The sequence below is a fragment of the Rattus rattus genome, chromosome 1 (genome assembly GCF_011064425.1).
Source record: "Rattus rattus isolate New Zealand chromosome 1, Rrattus_CSIRO_v1, whole genome shotgun sequence".
NCBI classification, from domain to species: Eukaryota; Metazoa; Chordata; class Mammalia; order Rodentia; family Muridae; genus Rattus; species Rattus rattus.
This window is the reverse complement of record NC_046154.1, coordinates 223,279,513-223,298,994: the sequence shown is the minus strand read 5'-3', so window position 1 is coordinate 223,298,994 and position 19,482 is coordinate 223,279,513. Positions and strand designations below refer to the sequence as shown.

The following is a 19,482-nucleotide window of genomic DNA, read 5'->3' as shown; positions in this document are numbered from 1 at the left end:
GCCTGTGGCCTCATGAGGAGCTGTGGCCTGTGGGCCCAGTGAGGAGCTGTGGCCTGTGGCCTCAATGAGGAGCTATGGCCTGTGGCCTCAATGAGGAGCTGTGGCCTGTGGCCTCAGTGAGGAGCTGTGGCCTGTGGCCTCAGTGAGGAGCTGTGGCCTGTGGCCTCAGTGAGTGAGGAGCTGTGGCCTGTGGCCTCATGAGGAGCTGTGGCCTGTGGACCCAGTGAGGAGCTGTGGCCTGTGGCCTCAATGAGGAGCTATGGCCTGTGGCCTCAATGAGGAGCTGTGGCCTGTGGCCTCAGTGAGGAGCTGTGGCCTGTGGCCTCAGTGAGGAGCTGTGGCCTGTGGCCTCATGAGGAGCTGTGGCCTGTGGCCTCATGAGGAGCTGTGGCCTGTGGCCTCAATGAGGAGCTATGGCCTGTGGCCTCAATGAGGAGCTGTGGCCTGTGACCTCATGAGGAGCTGTGGCCTGTGGCCTCATGAGGAGCTGCAACTAGCACCTGCCCCACACATTTGCTGCCATAATAGGCTATCCCTGCAATGTATATTTGTCCTTTTTCTTAAGTTGCTTTTTAACTGACTACTTTATCACAGCATCAAAATGAAACCAATACAGGTGATGGCTTGGCTGAAGGCAGACATTAACATGAAAACACAACTTACATTAACCAGTCTTTCAAGACTCGGGATGATTAAAGATGTTTCACTTCCTTTCACATCAGAATCCTTTGGCATGTCCTTAATGGCTTGCAAAATTTCCTTCATACCTTCTTCAAGTTGCTTATTTTCTTCAACTAATTCTTTTACTGTGATTATAAATTTTTCACATTAAATGCATAGATTTTTTTTCCTACAACTTATATTATTTCATGCTCATGGCAGCTATTTCAAATAGAAAAATATTAGTAAAACAAAAATGGAAATAAAAAATACAACTATAAGTTCAACATAAATAGCTGAATTAAACAGTATACCGATTTTAGTAATGTACATATGCAAATATATATAAACATTTATATATATATAAACATTTATATATATATAAACATGATATATATATAAACATGTTATATATATATATATATAACATTTATAAGTAAACACATATAGACACGTGGGTAAGTAGGTAATAGGTAGGTAGGTAGGTAGGTAGATAGATAGATAGATAGATAGATAGATAGATAGATAGATAGACAGATAGATAGATAGATATGGCTTAACTCTGTCCTATTAAAATATTTAAATGTTTATAACATTTACCTTCACTTGAGCATACAAAATATGTGACAGATATTTTCATAAACACCAAGCATAACAATAAACATAGCAATGTAAGACACAAAGATACGTAACACAGACTGAGCTGACTATTATAAAGGTAATTAAAGATTTAAAAAGTAGGTGAAGAAAAGAAAGAGGTAAGAATGACTTACATTTATTCTGAAATTTAGTAATTACTGTCCTACTTCTTTCTAAATCTTTTTCCTTTTCAATCAGTTCTCTTGAAAGAAATTCATTCTGAACAAAGAAAATAAAAATGTGTTGTAAGGTATCTCAGTAATAAACGTGTTTCAAATTAAAACAATGCTTTACCAATTCAAGTTTAACACAGCAGAAAACAGGCTAGAGAGGCACAGCAGCTATAAAATAAAGTCCAGAGGCCACCTTTCTGCCACCTCCTCCGCCCGTACTCGCATGGCAGGTCACAGGGAGATGTACAGGAGTTTTCCATTTAGTACCAACTATATGGTTGCCTGTAAAGGCCGATCTTCACACTACCTGTTCTTCCTGGCTTCTCTGATGGTCAAGGTCTAAGTCTGCATTTCTACTCTGCTCTTCTTGGATTGATAAATCCTGTGCTATGGTTTCATTCTAAAGAAATATTTAATAATTAGGAGAGTCAATAAGTTCAATGCTAATATACTGTGATTTTAGATTTTTTAAAAATATAGATCTGTTACAAATGAGTGTTAATATGTAAGTAAAATCTTCCCAGAACTTTTTAGAGAATTCTGGTAAAAGAGTAGTAGTAGTAGTAGTAGTAGTAGTAGTAGCAGTAGTAGTAGTAGTAGTAGTAGCAGCAGTAGTAGTAATAGAACGATTGCATGGATGTACTTGGAAGAAAGCTCACCTGAGATCTAAGGAGTACTAGCTCTCTCTGTAGCTGCCCTAGAAGCTTTTCACGGGGATGTACCAGAGATGCTCTGGACTGAGCAATGACAGGCACAAGACCTGAAAGATTAACTTGGCTCTTACTTCTCGACATCTCAGTCTGGGAGGGTGATTCACTTTGTCTTTTATTGTCTTTCAAACTGAGATCAGCATACTTTATTTGAGAGTGGGCCTGGTCACCTTCTGATGTTACTTTATGCACTTCATGTGCATACGACTGTTGAGGAAATACTGCAGGGCTCTGCATATGTGAATATCTCTGCATTAATTCAGAAGCTATTGGTGATGCTGGAAAAGATGAACTGCGCTTCTGTAAGAACCTGGTTTTCTCTAGCGCTCGATGGTTTCCTGAGCCTCTCTTCACACAGTCATCAGAGAGGGAGCATAAGTATTCACTTAGTTCTTCACTGCTGTCCTTACTGAAGGTACTGACTAACGATTCTAGGTTTCTCAAAGATCGGAGACATGGTGCTTTAAAAATCTCCCTTATTGTAATAGCTTCTGGAGTTGTAGTGCTGTCTTTCAGCTGCATAAATGAGGAGCATCGAGTTAAAGAGACGACAGGCTCCACTGCACTGTCTACACTATGGTGAATTCCAGAGAGCATTCTTGACAGTGAGCGTGTGGTCAGATTCTCCTCTGTCTCACTGTGATCTGACTGCACAACACTGAATGACGGTCTCCTATGGAGCAGCTCTGTCTTAGCTGAACTCGTAATCTGTATTCAAAGTAAATAATGTCTTGTTAATCAATCTTCATATCACCATGCTATTTAAGCAAGCAAAAACAATTATTATAACCTAACAGCCATTTTACCAAAAGCAACCTACAGATTCAGTGCAATTCCCATCAAAATTCCAATCCATGAGCATATACCCAAAAGATGCCCCAACATATAAAAAAGACACGTGCTCCACTATGTTCATAGCAGCCTTATTTATAATAGCCAGAAGCTGGAAAGAACCCAGATGCCCTTCAACAGAGGAATGGATACAGAAAATGTGGTACATCTATACAATGGAATATTACTCAGCTATCAAAAACAATGACTTTAGGAAATTCGTAGGCAAATGGTTGGAACTGGAAAATATCATCCTGAAAAACACACATGGTATGCACTCATTGATAAGTGGCTATTAGTCCAAATGCTTGAATTACCCTAGATGCACAGAACACATGAAACTCAAGACAGATGATCAAAATGTGAATGCTTCACTCCTTCTTTAAAAGGGGAACAAGAATATCCTTGGCAGGGAATAGAGAGGCAAAGATTAAAACAGACACAGAAGGAACACCCATTCAGAGCCTGCCCCACATGTGGCCCATACATATACAGCCATCCAATTAGACAAGATGGATGAAGCAAAGAAGTGCAGGCGAAAGGAGCCAGATGTAGATCGCCCTGAGAGACACAGCCAGAATACAGCAAATACAGAGGCTAATGCCAGCAGCAAACCACTGAACTGAGAACGGGACCCCCGTTGAAGGAATCAGAGAAAGAACTGGAAGAACTTGAAGGAGCTCAAGACCCCTTATGAACAACAATGCCAAGCAACCAGAGCTTCCAGGGACTAAGCCACTACCTAAAGACTATACATGGACTGACCCTGGACTCTGACCTCATAGGTAGCAATGAATATTCTAGTAAGAGAACCAGTGGAAGGGGAAGCCCTGGGTCCTGCTAAGACTGAACCCCCAGTGAACGTGATTGTTGGGGGGAGGGCGGCAATGGTGGGAGGATGGGGAGGGGAACACCAATTCAGAAGGGGAGGGGGAGGGATTAGGGGGATGTTTGCCCAGAAACCGGGAAAGGGAACAACATTTGAAATGTAAATAAGAAATACTCAAGTTAATTAAAAAAAAAAAATTCCAATCCAATTCTTCAAAGAGTTAAAAAGAATAATTTGCAAATTCGTCAGGAATAACAAAAAACCAAGAATAGCTAAAACTATTCTCAACAATAAAATGACTTCTGGGGGAATCACCATCCCTGACCTCAAGCAGTATTACAGAGCAATAGTGATAAAAACTGTATGGTGTTCGTACAGAGACAGGCAGGTAGATCAGTGGAATAGAATTGAAGACCCAGAAATGAACCTATGGTCATTTGATTTTTGACAAAGGAGCCAAAACCATCCAGTGGAAAAAAGACAGCATTTTCAACAAATGGTGCTGGTTCAACTGGAGGTCAGCATGTAGAAGAATGCAAATCGATCAATTCTTATTGCCCTGTACAAAGCTTAAGGCCAAGTGAATCAAGGACCTCCACATCAAACCAGATACACTCAAAATAAGAGAAGAAAAAGTAGGGAAGACTCTGGAGAAAATTTCCTGAACAAAACACCAATGGCTTATGCTCTAAGATCAAGAATCGACAAATGGGATCTCATAAAGCTGCAAAGCTTCTGTAAGGCAAAGGACACTGTGGTTAGGACAAAACGGCAACCAACAGATTAGAAAAATATTTTTACCAATCCTACAACTGATAAAGGGCTAATATCCAAAATATACAAAGAACTCACAAAGTTAGACTCCAGGGAGACAAATAACCCTATTAAAATATGGGATACAGAGCTAAACAAAACATTCTCAGCTGAGGATTATCAAATGGCCAAAAAGCACATAAAAATATGTTCAACATCCTTAGTCATCAGGGAAATGCAAATCAAAACAATCCTGAGATTCCACCTCACACCAGTCAGAGTAGCTAAGATAAAACACTCAGGCAACAGCAGATGCTGGCAAGGATGTTGAGAAAGAGGAACACTCCTCCATTGTTGGTGGGATTGCAAACTGGTACAACCTCTCTGAAATCAGTCTGAGGTTCCTCAGAAAATTGGACATTGCACTACCTGAGGACCCAGCTATACCTCTCTTGGGCATATACCCAAAAGATGCCCCAACATATAAAAAAGACACGTGCTCCACTATGTTCATCGCAGCCTTATTTATAATAGCCAGAAGCTGGAAAGAACCCAGATGCCCTTCAACAGAGGAATGGATACAGAAAATGTGGTACATCTACACAATGGAATATTACTCAGCTATCAAAAACAATGACTTCATGAAATTCATAGGCAAATGGATGGAGCTAGAAAATATCATCCTGAGTGAGGTAACCCAATCACAGAAAACACACATGGTATGTACTCACTGATAAGTGGATATTAGCCCAAATGCTCGAATTACCCAAGATGCACAGACCACGTGAAACTCTAAAGGATGACCAAAATGCAGATGCTTCACTCCTTCTTTAAAAGGGGGACAAGAATATCCATAGGAGAGGATAGGGAGGCAAAGTTTAGAGCAGAGACTGAAGGAACGGAGCCTGCAGAGCCATTCAGAGCCTGCCCCACATGTGGCCCATACACATAAAGCCACCAAACTAGATAAGACGAAGCTGAGAAATGCATGCTGACGGGAACCCGACATAGATCTCTCTTGAGAGACACAGCCAGAACATATCAAATACAGAGGCGAATACTAGCAGCAAACCATTGAACTGAGATTGGGGTCCCTGTTGAGGGAGTTAGAGAAAGGATTGAAGGAGCTGAAGGGGCTTGCAACCCCATATGTACAACAATGCCAAGCAACCAGAGCTTCCAGGGACTAAGCCACTACCCAAAGACTATACATGGACTGACCCTGGACTCTGACCTCATAGGTAGCAATGAATATCCTAGTAAGAGCACCAGTGGAAGGGGGAAGCCCTCGGTCCTGCCAAGGCTGGACCCCCAGTGTAGGGGATTGTTGGGGGCGCATGCAATGGGGGGTGGATGGGGATGAGATCACCATAGAGAAGGGAAGGGGAAGGGATTAGGGGGAAGATGAACAGGAAACTGAGAAAGGGAATAACATTTGAAATGTAAATAAGAAACACCCAATTTAATAAAAATGGAAGAGAAAAAAAAAACCTAATAGAGAAGAGGTGCTAAATGAGATTAAGTGAAGAGAAATACTCAACTGTTAGCATTTTTCCTTCTTCTTAAGTCAGAGCATTAATGTTTTATTTACCTTTGATTGTGTTTCATTCATATTATTGAAGCTTATAAAATTTAGCTTTCTTTCTCCTATTTTATCCCCGTGAGAAAAGGTTTCAGTTAGGTTCAGATCATCAATGGTTAATCCTAGAAGATGAAAGAAATAACAAATAAGAAGCAACAACAACAAAAATAATTCCCTTTATTCCAACACAAGAATAAACTTTTAATTCAAAAAAGGTTTAATGTTTTTAAAACCCTTTACCAACATGCAGCCGATATAACTCTTTGATGTAGTTTATTTTTAAAGGCTATATCAATAAAATAGGGAATAATTTGAATTATATCATCTTTATAATTTTATTCTGTGTTAATTTCAAAGGACACATTAATAAGTCCTAAGACATTTAAAAAATAAAGAAAATAAATTAAAAGCCATAAATTTTTCTTTTACACATTTACATTTTACTTTCTTTTTGTGATGCTGCCACAAGTGCCTTTGTGCAGGCTCTGTACATGCTAGACAAGTGTCTCCATATTAGGGTTTCACTTGAGGTTCACAGAACATGGTAGAAGGGGGGCAGAAAGAGTTTAACAGCCAAAGGACCAGGATGTCTGTGGAAAGATTGAGTCTCTTGGACATGACATGAAGTTATACCCTAAATGGATTCATATGTATTTACTTACACACACACACACACACACACGCACACACACGAGATGGGAATGGGATGAGACATGGAGGTGAAGGAGGGTGAGAAAATAATGTAAATATAGTTTAATTTTTAAATGTGTGTAATGCTCTTTCAGAGGACCTGTTTAGTTCTCAACACCCACACCAAGCAGCTCAAACTGTATGTTAACTCCAGCTCTAGGGAACCCAGGGCTTTTTTCTGGCTTCTATGGGCACTGGCATGGAACAGGCAAACATTTATATAGATGTGGAAAAATTAAGGAAAGAAACCCTCTATATATGATTTTCAAAAAGTGACTTGCAATGGCTATTTTATTTTGTATTTTTTTTATCTTGTTTATTTTTTTAATTTAATTTTATTTTTTGCAAGACTATTTTTGTTTTGTGTTTCTTTTCTTTTTATTGGATATTTTTATTTACATTTCAAATGTTATCCCCTTTCCTGATTTCCCATCCATAAACCCCCTATCTCACCCCCCCTTCCCCTTCTTCTATGAGGGTGTTCCCCTACTCATCCATACACCCCTTCCCGCCTCCCGACCTGATATTCCCCTGCAGTGGCCATTATAAAGATGATATTGTCTTTTTAAAAGGAAGGTAAACAAATGAATGTTAATTAGGATTAACAGAAATTTTCAGTAAATTTTAATAAAATTTAGTACTGACCCTGGGCTCCAACCTCATAGGTAGCAATGAATAGCCTAGGAAGAGTACCAGTGGAAGGGGAAGCCCTGGTCCTGCCAAGGTTGGACCCTAGTGCAGAGGAATATGGGGGGGGTGTAAGGGGATAGATGGGGGAATACCTACATGGGGGGGAGGGATGGGAGCTATGTACAGGAAATGGGGAAAAGGGAAATGACATTTGAAATATAAGTAAAGAAATATATCTAATAAAAAATTTAAAATACACTCCCAATATACAGCTTTGGAAACAAAGAACCATTCTAAGGATGAAACACAGCAATATAAAAACTACTGTTTTAAGATATTAGTCACAACAATGTAGGGCTGTATAAAAGTCAACAGACCTTACACTGAAATTTTTTAAAAGTCCATTAATTCCAATACATGATTTTTAGGGTGTTTTTATTTGGTTTGGTTTGGTTTGGTTTGGTTTTTCTTTGACTTCTAACTTGGTTAAGTGTTTAGATTCAGGATCACACTCGGTTACATGCACTTATCTCTGTTGTGACACCAAGGACAGCAACAGAGCAGAATCATCTTCAGCTCTAGACTGCCATGCACACCCATGCTTTCCCATGGCTCTTTCCAAGTGCGGGGTGACTGAGAGTACCTGAGGCTGCACTCCTTTTGCCTCTTTCTTGAGCCATTTGACGAATTTTTCTCTTCAAGTCAAGACGTTCTTCCTCTAGACTTTCGATCTGCGAAACATGAATTATTAGTTCCTTCCCTTAGTGCAGATAGAAATTGTCAACAGAGCATCACTTGCCTCTTTCAAAAGAATCTGGTTCTCAGCTCTGTACTGCTGCTGCTTTACGCGTTTACTATTTCTAAATTCAGTCAGATCAATCATCGTCTTGGGTTCGAGGCCTGAAATAGAAAGCAAATAATTACAAACTTAAAAACGTGCAAATAAATGACAAAATCTCCACAGAACACCAAGAATTACTCATTATCATTGAAACATTCTGACATAAGATTTCCAGACAGCTATACTTGAAGAAAGTTAAATGTTAACTAACTATAGAATCCTTACAAACACATATGGGGATGTTGCAAAGGTTACAATTCATTAACCAAGAAACCCTGTTACGAAGTAAACTTGACTTAATGTCCACTTGGAATCTGATATTGAGATGACATTTTTTTTATTTGTTATTTTAGTTTGCCAAGAGTATTTTATTAGACTAAATCAAATGCTCAGAGAAATGCTTGTCACATAGCAGTCATTATTACTAATGATGTTGTTATTGGTGTAATCCTCTCAGCTAACCTGACCCCTAACATGCCTCCATTATAGTTCCTGATTCATTAATACCTAGGAGGTAAAAATCAAGTACCAAGACAGTTGAAAGAGTTCTAAACCAGACTTTGGATATAAAAGCTAAACCCCTTAAAGACAAGAAACATGGTGTTCGTGACAGCTTTCTAGATAGGTCAGAAGTTATCCATACATACTTCTAGATTCCTGGCAGTGACTTGACTAGTTGAGTTAATCAGAAATTTAGCATAACCATCTAGTATAATCCTAAATTCTAGTTAAATTGTTTCAGAAATAAATAACCAATATAAAGTATTTATTTTTCTTCTAGACAAAAAGTTCCTAAATTGCCAGTTTAACTCTAAGAACGCACTAATTGATAGTCTGTGAGTATAATAAAATCACTATATAAATCATAGTCATTTTAAAGAAATAACTTAGATTGTACACTTTAGTCATAACTTACCATATAAAAGAGTAGTATTAAATAATTCATCCCTAATTTTAAAAGTACATAAATTCCCAAGTTATATTTGGAAATTACATCTTGACTAAATGGAACTCCTAAAATACTCAAATAAAACATAAGCAGTTTATCATGTATTTATATGTCCATAAAAGGTTTACAAAGAACTTTTAAATGGCCTCAAAACAAAATCAGTTTGTAAACTAACATTTCATACAGATGTTTCTTATTGCAGAAAACAGCTGACCTCTTCTATGCAGCATAATGCAAAGACGTTCACCATCTGATTTTTACTGAAGGCAGGCAGACTGGGCTGATGAAAGTCATGTTCCTTATCAACCACTGGGCCCCAAACCCACTTCAGTCAGAAACCTCCACTTTAAGAGTCTCTACAGAAACACTGATTTGGGCAAAAATACCATCCAACTACTTAGAAATAAACAAATGTAACGTAAGGGCTAGAAGCAAAGCACCAGGAAGGGAGAACATGTGTGCAGAATGGGTGCACTTTGCTTTGAGGAATAGGGCCATTTCCCTTACAAAAGTAAAACCAAACCAAAAGAAAACAAAGAGGACCTGAAAATTAGGGTTGAGGACAAAGCAATGTCATAGAACATAGCTTACCGGCCCGCTCTCTAAGAGCTTCATTTTCATCAAGGACATCATTGATCTTCATCTCAAGCTTATTGATCTCCTTGGTCAACACTTCAATCTCTCCATCTCTTATTTTAATTTGGGCTTTATAATTCTTTATTTCAATAACAGCATCTTCTAAGCCATATACTCCCTGAAAAATACCCCATCTACCATCAATATAACATAATTTATTTGAACAAACAAATCAAATGTATGAATTTACTTTTTTTTATTAAGGTGATGGACAAATTTACTTACACCTGTATTTTACATGGCAGATGTTTTATAACTGATACATAAAAAATAAAAATAGTACATATTAAGCTTTCCCTGTGCTGCGATCCAAATCTAGTAAAGAGGGCAGAATATGAACATCTGACCCAAAGGCAATGTGACTCAAAATATTGCAAATACCGAATAAATAAGAGATTAACATAAAGGTACAGAGATAAAACATCAAGAGAGAATCAGGCATACCAGAACATACATTTAACTGCCTGGTGAATCAATTTAAAGATATAAAAAGTCCAAGTAGATTCAGTTGATATAGATATTGTAGGCGCCAAAGACATCCCCATCACAACTTCATCAAGCTAGCAGTCACAGCTCCATGCTGGCACAAAGGACAGAGATACAAGGGACTAATCCTGAGTCCTCACATGAGCTGCTTCTCTGAATAAAACACTTCATCCAAAGGTTTGACAGGGAGGTAAATACAGAAGGAGAAGGGAGGGTAAACAACAATAATGCAGTCTGAAAAGCCATAAAGAATCACACAGAATATCTCACCCTAAAACAAAAGAATACACCTTTTCAGCACCCCATAGTACCTTCTCCAAAACTGACCAAGTAATTGGTCACAAAACAACCCTCAACAGATACAAGAAGATTAAAATAATCTGATGCACCCTATCAGACCACCATGGCCTAAAGCTGGTCTTCCATAACAGCAAAAGCACCAGAAAACGCACATACATGTGGAAACTGAACAACTCTCTACTCAGTGATAATTTGGTCAAGGATGAAATAAAGAAAGAAATTAAAGACTTCCTGGAATTTAATGAAAATGAAGGCACAACATACCCAAACCTATGGGACATAATGAAAGCAGTGCTAAGAGGAAAATTCATAGCACTAAGTGCTCTGGTAAAGAAACTGGAGAGATCTTACACTAGCAACTTACCAGTGTACCTGAGAGCTCTGGAAAAAAAAGAAGCAAACTCATCCAGGAGGAGTAGAAGGCAGCAAATAATTAAACTCAGGGCTGGAATCAACCAAATAGAATCAAAGAGAACAATACAAAGAATCAGCAAAACCAAAATCTGGTTCTTTGAGAGTATCAAAATCAACAAGATAGATAAACGCCTAGCCAAACGAACTAAAGGGCTGGGAAGCAGTATCCAAATTAACAAAACCAGAAATGAAAAGGGAGACAAAGCAACAGAAATGGAGGAAATGCACAAAATCATCAGATCCTACTGCAAAAGCCTATACTCAACAAAACTGGAAAATCTAGATGAAATGGATGGTTGTCTAGACAGATTCCACATACCAAAGTTAAATCAAGAGCAGGTAAACTTTCTAAACAGGCCCATATTCCATAAGGAAATAGAAGTCATTAAAAACCTCCCAACCAAAAAAAGCCCAGGGCCAGATGGATTTAGTTCAGAATTCTACCAGACCTTCAAAGAAGACCTGATACCAATATTCCTCAAACTATTCCATAAAATAGAAACAGAAGGAACACTACCTAATTCATTCTATGAAGCCACAATTACTCTGATGCCTAAACCACACAAGGTTCCTACCAAAAAGAAGAACTTCATTCCAATCTCGCTTATGAATATCGATGCAAAAATACTAAGTAAAATTCTCACAAACCTAATCTAAGAACACTTCAAAATCATCTCTCACCATGATCAAATAGGCTTCATCCCAGGGATGCAAGGTTGGTTCAATATATGACAATCTATTAACGTAATCTACCATATAAACAAACTCAAAGAAAATCACATGATCATCTCCTCATATGCAGAAAAAGCATTTGACAAAATACAAGACCCCTTCATGTTAAAAGTATTGGAGAGATCAGGAATTCAAGGTCCATATCTAAACATAATAAAAGTTATTCACTGCAAACCAACAACTAAAATCAAATTAAATGGAGAGATACTTGAAGCAATCCCACTAAAATCTGGGACAAGACAAGGAAGCTCACTCTCCCCATATCTATTCAATATAGTACTCGAAATGCTACCTATAACAAGAAGACAACAAAATGCGATCAAGGGGATACAAATCTTCCATGAAAAATTAAAGGTATCACTATTTGCAGATGATATTATAGTATACATAAGTGACCACAAAAATCTACCAGAGAACTTCTCCAGCTGATAAACAACTTCAGCAAAGCAGCTGGATATAAAATTAACTCAAATAAATCAGTAGCCTTTCTTTAAACAAATGATAAACAGGCAGAGAAAGAAATTAGGGAAACAATTCCCTTCACAATAGCCACAGGTAATATAAAATATCTTGGGATAACTAACCAAACAAGTATAAGACCTTAATGATGAGAACCTCAAGTCTCTCAAGAAAGAAACTGAAGAAGATCTCAGAAAATAGAGAGATCTATTCTAATCTATTCTCATGGATTGGCAGAATTAACATAGTAAAAATGGCCATCCTAACAAAGGCAATCTACAGATTCAATGCAATTCCCATGAAAATCCCAACACAATTCTTCAAAGACATGGAAAGAGCAATTCTCAAATTTATCTGGAAAGGAAACAAAACCAGAATAGCTAAAACAAGTCTTAACAGTAAAAGAACAGCTGGGGGAATCACCATCTCTGACCTCAAGCTCTACTATAGAGCAATAGTGATAAACACTGCATGGTATTAGTACAGAGACAGATACATTGATCGATGGAATAGAATTGAAAACCCAGAAATAAAACCACACACTTACACATACTTGATCTTTGACAAAGAAGCCAAAAATATACAATGGAAAAAAGAAAGCACCTTCAATAAATGGTGATCTAATTGGATGTCTGTATGTAGAAAAATGAAAATAGAACCATATTTGTCACCATGTACAAAGCTCAAGTCCAAGTGGATCAAGGACCTGAACATAAAACCAGATACACTGAATCTAACAGAAGAGAAAGTGGGAAAGAGCCTTGAACTCACTGGCACAGGCAGAAATTTTCTAAACAGAACTCCAATGGCTCAAGCTCTAAGATCAAGAATTGATAAATGGGACTGGAAAGCTTCTGTAAGGCAAAAGACAATGTCAATAATCAGCAACCTACAGATTGGGAAAAAAATCTTCACTAACCCCCCATCTGATAGAGGGCTAATATTCAAAATATATAAAGAATTCAAGAAGCTTACCACCAAAACTCCAAACACAATCAAAAAATGGGGTCTAGAATTAAACTGAGAATTCACAACAGAGGAATCTCAAAAGGCTGAGAAGCACCTAAAGAAATGTTCACAGTCTTTAGTGACCAGAGAAATGCAAATCAAAATGGCCCTGAGATTCCGCTTCATAAAAATCAGAATGGCTAAGATCAAAAGCTCAGGTGACAACATATGTTGGCGAGGATGTGGAGAAAGAGGAACACTCCTCCATTGCTGGTGGGATTGCAAGCTGGTACAATCACTCTGGAAATCAGTCTGGAGGTTCCTCAGAAAATTGGAAATTGATCTACCTAAAGAAATTCCACTCTTGGGAATATACCCCAAAGATGCTTCACAATGCCACAGGGGCACATGTTCCACTATGTTCATAGAGGCCTTGTTTGTGTTAGCCAGAAGCTGGAAACAACCCAGATGTCTCACGACAGGAGAATGGATACAGAAAGTGTGGTTCATTTACACAATGGAATACTACTCAGCTACTAAGAATGAGGACATCGTGAGTTTGCAGGCAAATGGATGGAACTAGAAAATGTCATCCTGAGTGAGGTAACTCAGACCCAAAAGGACATGTATGTATGTTCTCACTAATAAGTGGATATTAGCCAAAAAAGTACACCCCCCCCCAGACACAGTACAGAATACTGGAGATACAGTCCACAGAACTCAAAAAGGTCAACAAAATGAAGGGTCCAAGTTCCACTTGGGAGGGAGAAGAAAGCAACCACAATGGGGGAGGGAGGAAGAGACAGAGGAGGAAAAGGGGATGAGGGTGGGGGTAGGGAGAAAGGGAAACAGGATCTGGTTTTGGGTTGGGGGTAAAGGAATGAAGTCCTGAGGGCAAGCAAAAAGAATGGAAACAGGCGATCTTCAGGAGGAAGGAGGTTGGGAAGACCCTCTAGAATGTACCAGAGACCTGGGGAGTGAGAGACTCTCAGGAGTCAAAGCGGGGGGTAGGGGGAAACCCTAGAGGAAAGGCCCTACAGTGGGGAGAAGGAACTTGTAGAGCCCATCTCCGGCAGAAAGACAGGGAGGTTATCAAGTGATGCATGCGGTTGCTATCTCACAGTCAAAGTTCTGACCCAAAATTCTGTCTCGAAAAAAATGCAGGGATTGAAATGGAGACGAGCCTGAGGAAAAGATGGTCCAATGACATGCCCAAAGTGGGATCCAGCAAAGGGGAGTCCCCAAGCTATTACTGAAGCTATGGGGCATTCACAAAAAGAGACCTATCATGACTGCCCTCCAAAAAACCCAAGCAGCTGAAAGGGCACCCAACCAATGAGCAGAACCTACTGACCCCTCCGGTTGAATCAGGGAAAAGCTGGAGGAAGCTGAGGAAGAGAGCGACCCTGTGGGAGGATCAGCAGTCTCAACTGACCTGGACCCCTGAGATCTCTCAGACACTGAGCCACCAACCACACAGCATACACCAGCTGAGATGAGGCCCCTGATACATATGCAGTAGAGGACTCCCGGGTCTGGGTTCAGTCAGAGAAGATGCACCTAACCCTCAAGAGACTGGAGGCCACAGGAAGCTTAGAGGTCTGGTGAGGTTGTATGGTAGGACATACTTGTGGAGATGGGTGGGGGAATAGGGTGGGAAGGAGGTATGGGATGTGGAACCCTTGGGTGTGGACTGGTAGGGGAATAAAATCTGTATGTAAAAATAAATAAATAAATAAACAAACAAATGAGAATCACACTATTGTGTAATTCTGTGTATAAATACATCTGTAGTTTAAATAAACCTTTCTTATCCCTCCTGACAATGATCCCTCCAAGAGTGAAAGATCATGTAACAAAAACCCAACAGCAAACAAGAGAAGCCTTGTTTCCAATGCCAGCCAAGGTTGTCTAAAAGACTCTCAAAACATACGGCTTATTGTTATTGCCCCTGACTGAACCCCAGAGGCAGAGGATAAGTCCCAATTACTGAAAACACCATGCATTTCAGAAACAGGGCCTAAAGAATCCAAGTTGGAACTAAGTTTTAAGCCTCTTCCTTGAGGGCTATTCCCGGCACCAGAAGGCACCATACAAGCTTGAAAAGATGGAAATCAACTAACAATCATCCTGCCCACCTCTGCTGCTTATGAGCCACAATGACCAGCATGACACAGTAATCCTAGGGAAACTACTCGGTGCTGGTGAAGTCGTGTTACCGTAGAGCCCACAGCTACCACTTTACTAAAGCAGCATAATCCCAACAACAATCACGTCACTTGTCCTGAAACCTACAGATAAGTGTAATGCTTTCTCTTTGCAGTAGGAGCCCACAGGACCTCAGTCTTACACAAAGAACTACACAGGAGCAGTAACCAAGTTGAGCAGGAAAAATAGTCTTCTCCAGTGAAATGCACATTTGCTTATCCAATATCCAATAAATACAGGTAATTCTACAGGTTACAGGAATCTGATCACACTGTGAACCCCAAGATTGTGTTATTTACTGAGGAAAAAAAACTGTTTCTAATTGTGGTGTGGCTCAACCATTAGCACATATCTTTAATCACTCTGGCTAAAATACAGACACACCCTTAGTCCAGACCTTTAATCCCAAGCAATGAAGGTAAAGTTAGTTTCCAGAAGGAAGCACCCATGTTAGGAAGTGACGTCTAATTAAATGGCAGTCAAAGCGATGAATCAGAGAAAGAGTTTACAGAAGAGGATATGCCCAATTCTCAGAAGAAAGGGGAAACACATGCTTCTTAGGAGACGGTAGCACAGAGAGAGCGATAAGGCAGTGTGGACTGGGACAACAGTGCAGAGACAGGTTGCAGAGAGACAGTAAGCTAGACATAGGTGAAGACTGAACGAGTCAGAGAAGTAGAAGAAACCAGAAGATTAGATATTGCCAAAGGTAGTTTGAAGCCAAGCAGAGCAAAAACTCAGAGGCTGAGGGAGAAGCCGGATTCAATCACTTAGCTTGGAGAGGAATTTGACCCAGAACAGCTGAGTTGAGAGGTCAGAAAGTTCTAGGAAGGAGTGAGTTTATTCAACAGTTAAGTCTCAAAGGCAGAAAACATTCTAGGACTAGACAAGATTGTACAGGGGCTAGAAACTTTGAGGACTAGGCCTAAGTTAGAATACAGAGGCAGAATAAGCCCTGAGACCACAATTGCATCCAGCAAATAAAAGATATTTTTACATACACATCTGATACATACATATATACATGAATATATACAAGTAACAATAATTAATGAAAAAGGAAGAGAAGAGAGGGAGGAGGCTTATGTGTGGAAGGTTTGGAGAGAAGAAAGAGAAGGGAAAAAATGATATAATAATCTCAAACATAAAAGAAAAACTAATAAAATAAACTTTTTTAAAAAAAGAAAAAAAGGTTTGGAAACAATTCTCTTGAAATAAAACAAATGCTTTGAAGTTTGAAAAGTTTAAAATCAAGAGATATAGAATGTTTTCTACATGGAACACATAAGAGCCACAGAACAAGCTTGGTGTCAGGAATAATCTTAAGCTCTCTGACTGACAAGATAAAAATACTTACGGATTCATAATCTTTTAATCTCTTCAGAGCCTCAACCAATTCTTTGTCCTTCTCCCTAGCATCGGCCTCAGCCAGCTCAGCTGTTCTCTCGGCCTCTTTTGTTTTCTCTTCTAAAATTTGTACCTTTGAGTGGATTTTCATATAATGAGTCTGCTGATAAATGTTTGAAGTACCTACAGTATGAAAACAAAGAAATCATGAAGGAGCTGAATTGAGTTCTCCTCCTTATGGCTCTACTGCTCCCAAAGAGGGGCAGCATCGGTATGGCATGTGCGCTGCTGATGTGCCAGGACTTACTGTAAAACCAAGGCACTGTTTTGGTTTATTAAGAAAACCAACTGACAAGTAGAGTTGAGTTCAGTTACTCTGACTAGAAGCATATGGGTTATTAAAAACAAGGTTGTAAAAGCCTACTGTCGAAAGATGCCTGCCTGTGACAGGCAACGCTTAGTGGTGACAATAATCAGCATTCCTTTTGCCCACTATCAACAGTAAAATAGAATTCCCAGCGGGACATATTGCCAACCTAAAACTCCAGGGGCCTCCTTCTCCTCTGCTTCACCAATGGAGTCTTAATCTACAAAAATTAGTTATTTTTTCTAAACTCTACAAACTTTTATTACCCCTTTGCAGAAAAAGAAATCTGAATATATTTCCTGTTTCTTCTCTCCAGTTCCCACGTCCCTTGGACTCAGGTGTGGCCAGCGTTAAGCCTGGTGGTCATTTCAGTGCACATCTTGAACTCCCACCAGGGATGAACAGTTTACTTTTCCTAAATGACACTGTGATTGTCAGGACTATGCCTCTTCTGGAGTTCTACCTCTGCGCAGTCCTTTTTAGTCCTCTTGGTTATACCATTTCATCTCATAGGCCTCTAAATAAAAAGTATTCCCAGAGATCCATTTTCAGATTTTTACATAACCTATACTCCTTCCCATGACGACCTCAACTATTCTCACAACTTCAAACTGAATTTTTGTGGAGATGGCCTCCAAACTTTATCTTTAGCCTAAACTGTGCTCAAGAACTTTAGAATCCACATAATAAGTATCTACTTAAGACCTTCATCTGAATGCCTAATAAACAAATTTTTTTTATTACTTAACATTTTCAAAATGGTAAACAGTACCTTGTCATGTCCAAACCTGCTCTTCTCACAATCCTTTCTAAGGTTTAGGTCAAATCCCGAGTGTCTCTTAAATCCTCCATTTAACTCTGCTCCTATCACCTTCAAAGCAAAGCTAAAACTGACTACAGTTATCAAGATGGTTAGCATAATGCCCAGTCTACTAGGTTGTTCCCATATCCTTTAACAGCTCTCCTCACAACTGCTATAGTCTATTGCAAAGGAAGTTTGGGTGAGACTAATTCACCTAAAATACAAATCAAGGTCTTTGCAATGATTATAAGACATAAGGCCAGGGCTTTCAGCATCCTCCGTGATCTTTTGTTCTGCTATTGTTCATTGTTGACTCCACTCCAGGCACCAACCCAGAAGTGATGACTGCTCAGAATGTTGAACACATTCATTCCCACCTGTTTGAACCATGCCATGCTTGCTCCGTTACCACCTTTAAGACTCCATTCAACTATGCCCAGTGAGACTTACTTCATTGTCTAAACTCGAATGTACACCTGACCGCCAGGAGATTTATCTCCAGCATTACTAGCATGCCCATTTGAACTAATGAACCTCACATACTTACACGATATAGTGTTATAGAAATGCTAGTACGTTAGAAGCATAAGTTAAGAAAATTTGGTGGACAGACAAGCATTATTACTTAGTCAATGAATGGTGAGAGACTTTGTTATTTCAAATGCCAACGCAGAAAATTACTTCTGAAGATAAATGACAATGGTTAATGCATTCACCAAACCATCTTTGTTAATTATAAAAAAATTTAAAAGATTACATTTCCATTTTAATGTCTTCTGCAATCTATCTACTAGTAATGTTTAAGTAATTTTCACCATGAAAAAGATGATAGAAAAGTATGCATTGCTTACAAGTTTAAGCATTAGGAATACATTGTTGTAATTAATATTTTTTATAACTACTTAAAAATGTTTATAATTTAAAAATAGTTTAGTGGCATAACACAATTTTACTTTTATAAAAAGTTGTTTGAAATACAATAACATATGCAAGTCATTTACTTATAAAATATTAAGTTACCTTTGTCTTTTCGGAGCTCATTTTTCAAATCTTCAATAATAAAAGTATTTTTTTCCATTTCTTTCGTATACTGTTCTACTTGTTCAGTAAGCATCTTAATTTGACTGTCTCGTTCCTGGATACCCTATAAAATATTTTAAAATATCAAATATTCACTAATGTGAACATATATTTTTGTAATAAATAATAGATTTCCTTGTGGCCAAACTGTTTCTTGTAAACAATTTTTTATTACATTTATTTATTTGTGTGTGCTTGTGTAGGCAGATGTATAGGATCAGGTGACAACTTGTAAGAGTTAGCTCTCTTCTCACCTGTGGGTTCCAGGGACTAAACTGACACTGTCAGGCAGGACATTAAGTGTCTTTACCCACTTGGCCACCTACCAGAGCCAGGAGAGTAAGTTTCTTATGTATTCCTCAAACTATGCTACACAACTGTTCTCATGCTAATATCTAAAGATGGAAAATGTTACT

At 38.9% G+C, this 19,482-nt stretch overlaps 2 protein-coding genes across 3 annotated transcripts in view; one reads left to right on the top strand and one right to left on the bottom strand.

Moving 5' to 3' along the window:
* Positions 1–19,482, top strand: part of Csmd3 (CUB and Sushi multiple domains 3) — a 1,591,133-nt gene that overhangs the window by 229,686 nt on the left and 1,341,965 nt on the right. The gene's annotated exons all lie outside the window — the stretch shown is intronic.
* The window catches only part of LOC116911317 (centrosomal protein of 290 kDa), a 55,965-nt gene that overhangs the window by 25,616 nt on the left and 10,867 nt on the right, over positions 1–19,482 (bottom strand). Inside the window, exons 11-18 of the mRNA XM_032915235.1 lie at positions 19,007–19,130; positions 16,828–17,000; positions 9,879–10,041; positions 8,297–8,397; positions 8,141–8,228; positions 6,187–6,299; positions 1,434–1,518; positions 664–806 (exon numbers count right to left, since the gene is read on the bottom strand). Of these exons, the coding sequence (XP_032771126.1) occupies positions 664–806; positions 1,434–1,518; positions 6,187–6,299; positions 8,141–8,228; positions 8,297–8,397; positions 9,879–10,041; positions 16,828–17,000; positions 19,007–19,130 (990 nt within the window). The remainder of the gene's footprint in view (positions 1–663; positions 807–1,433; positions 1,519–6,186; positions 6,300–8,140; positions 8,229–8,296; positions 8,398–9,878; positions 10,042–16,827; positions 17,001–19,006; positions 19,131–19,482) is intronic.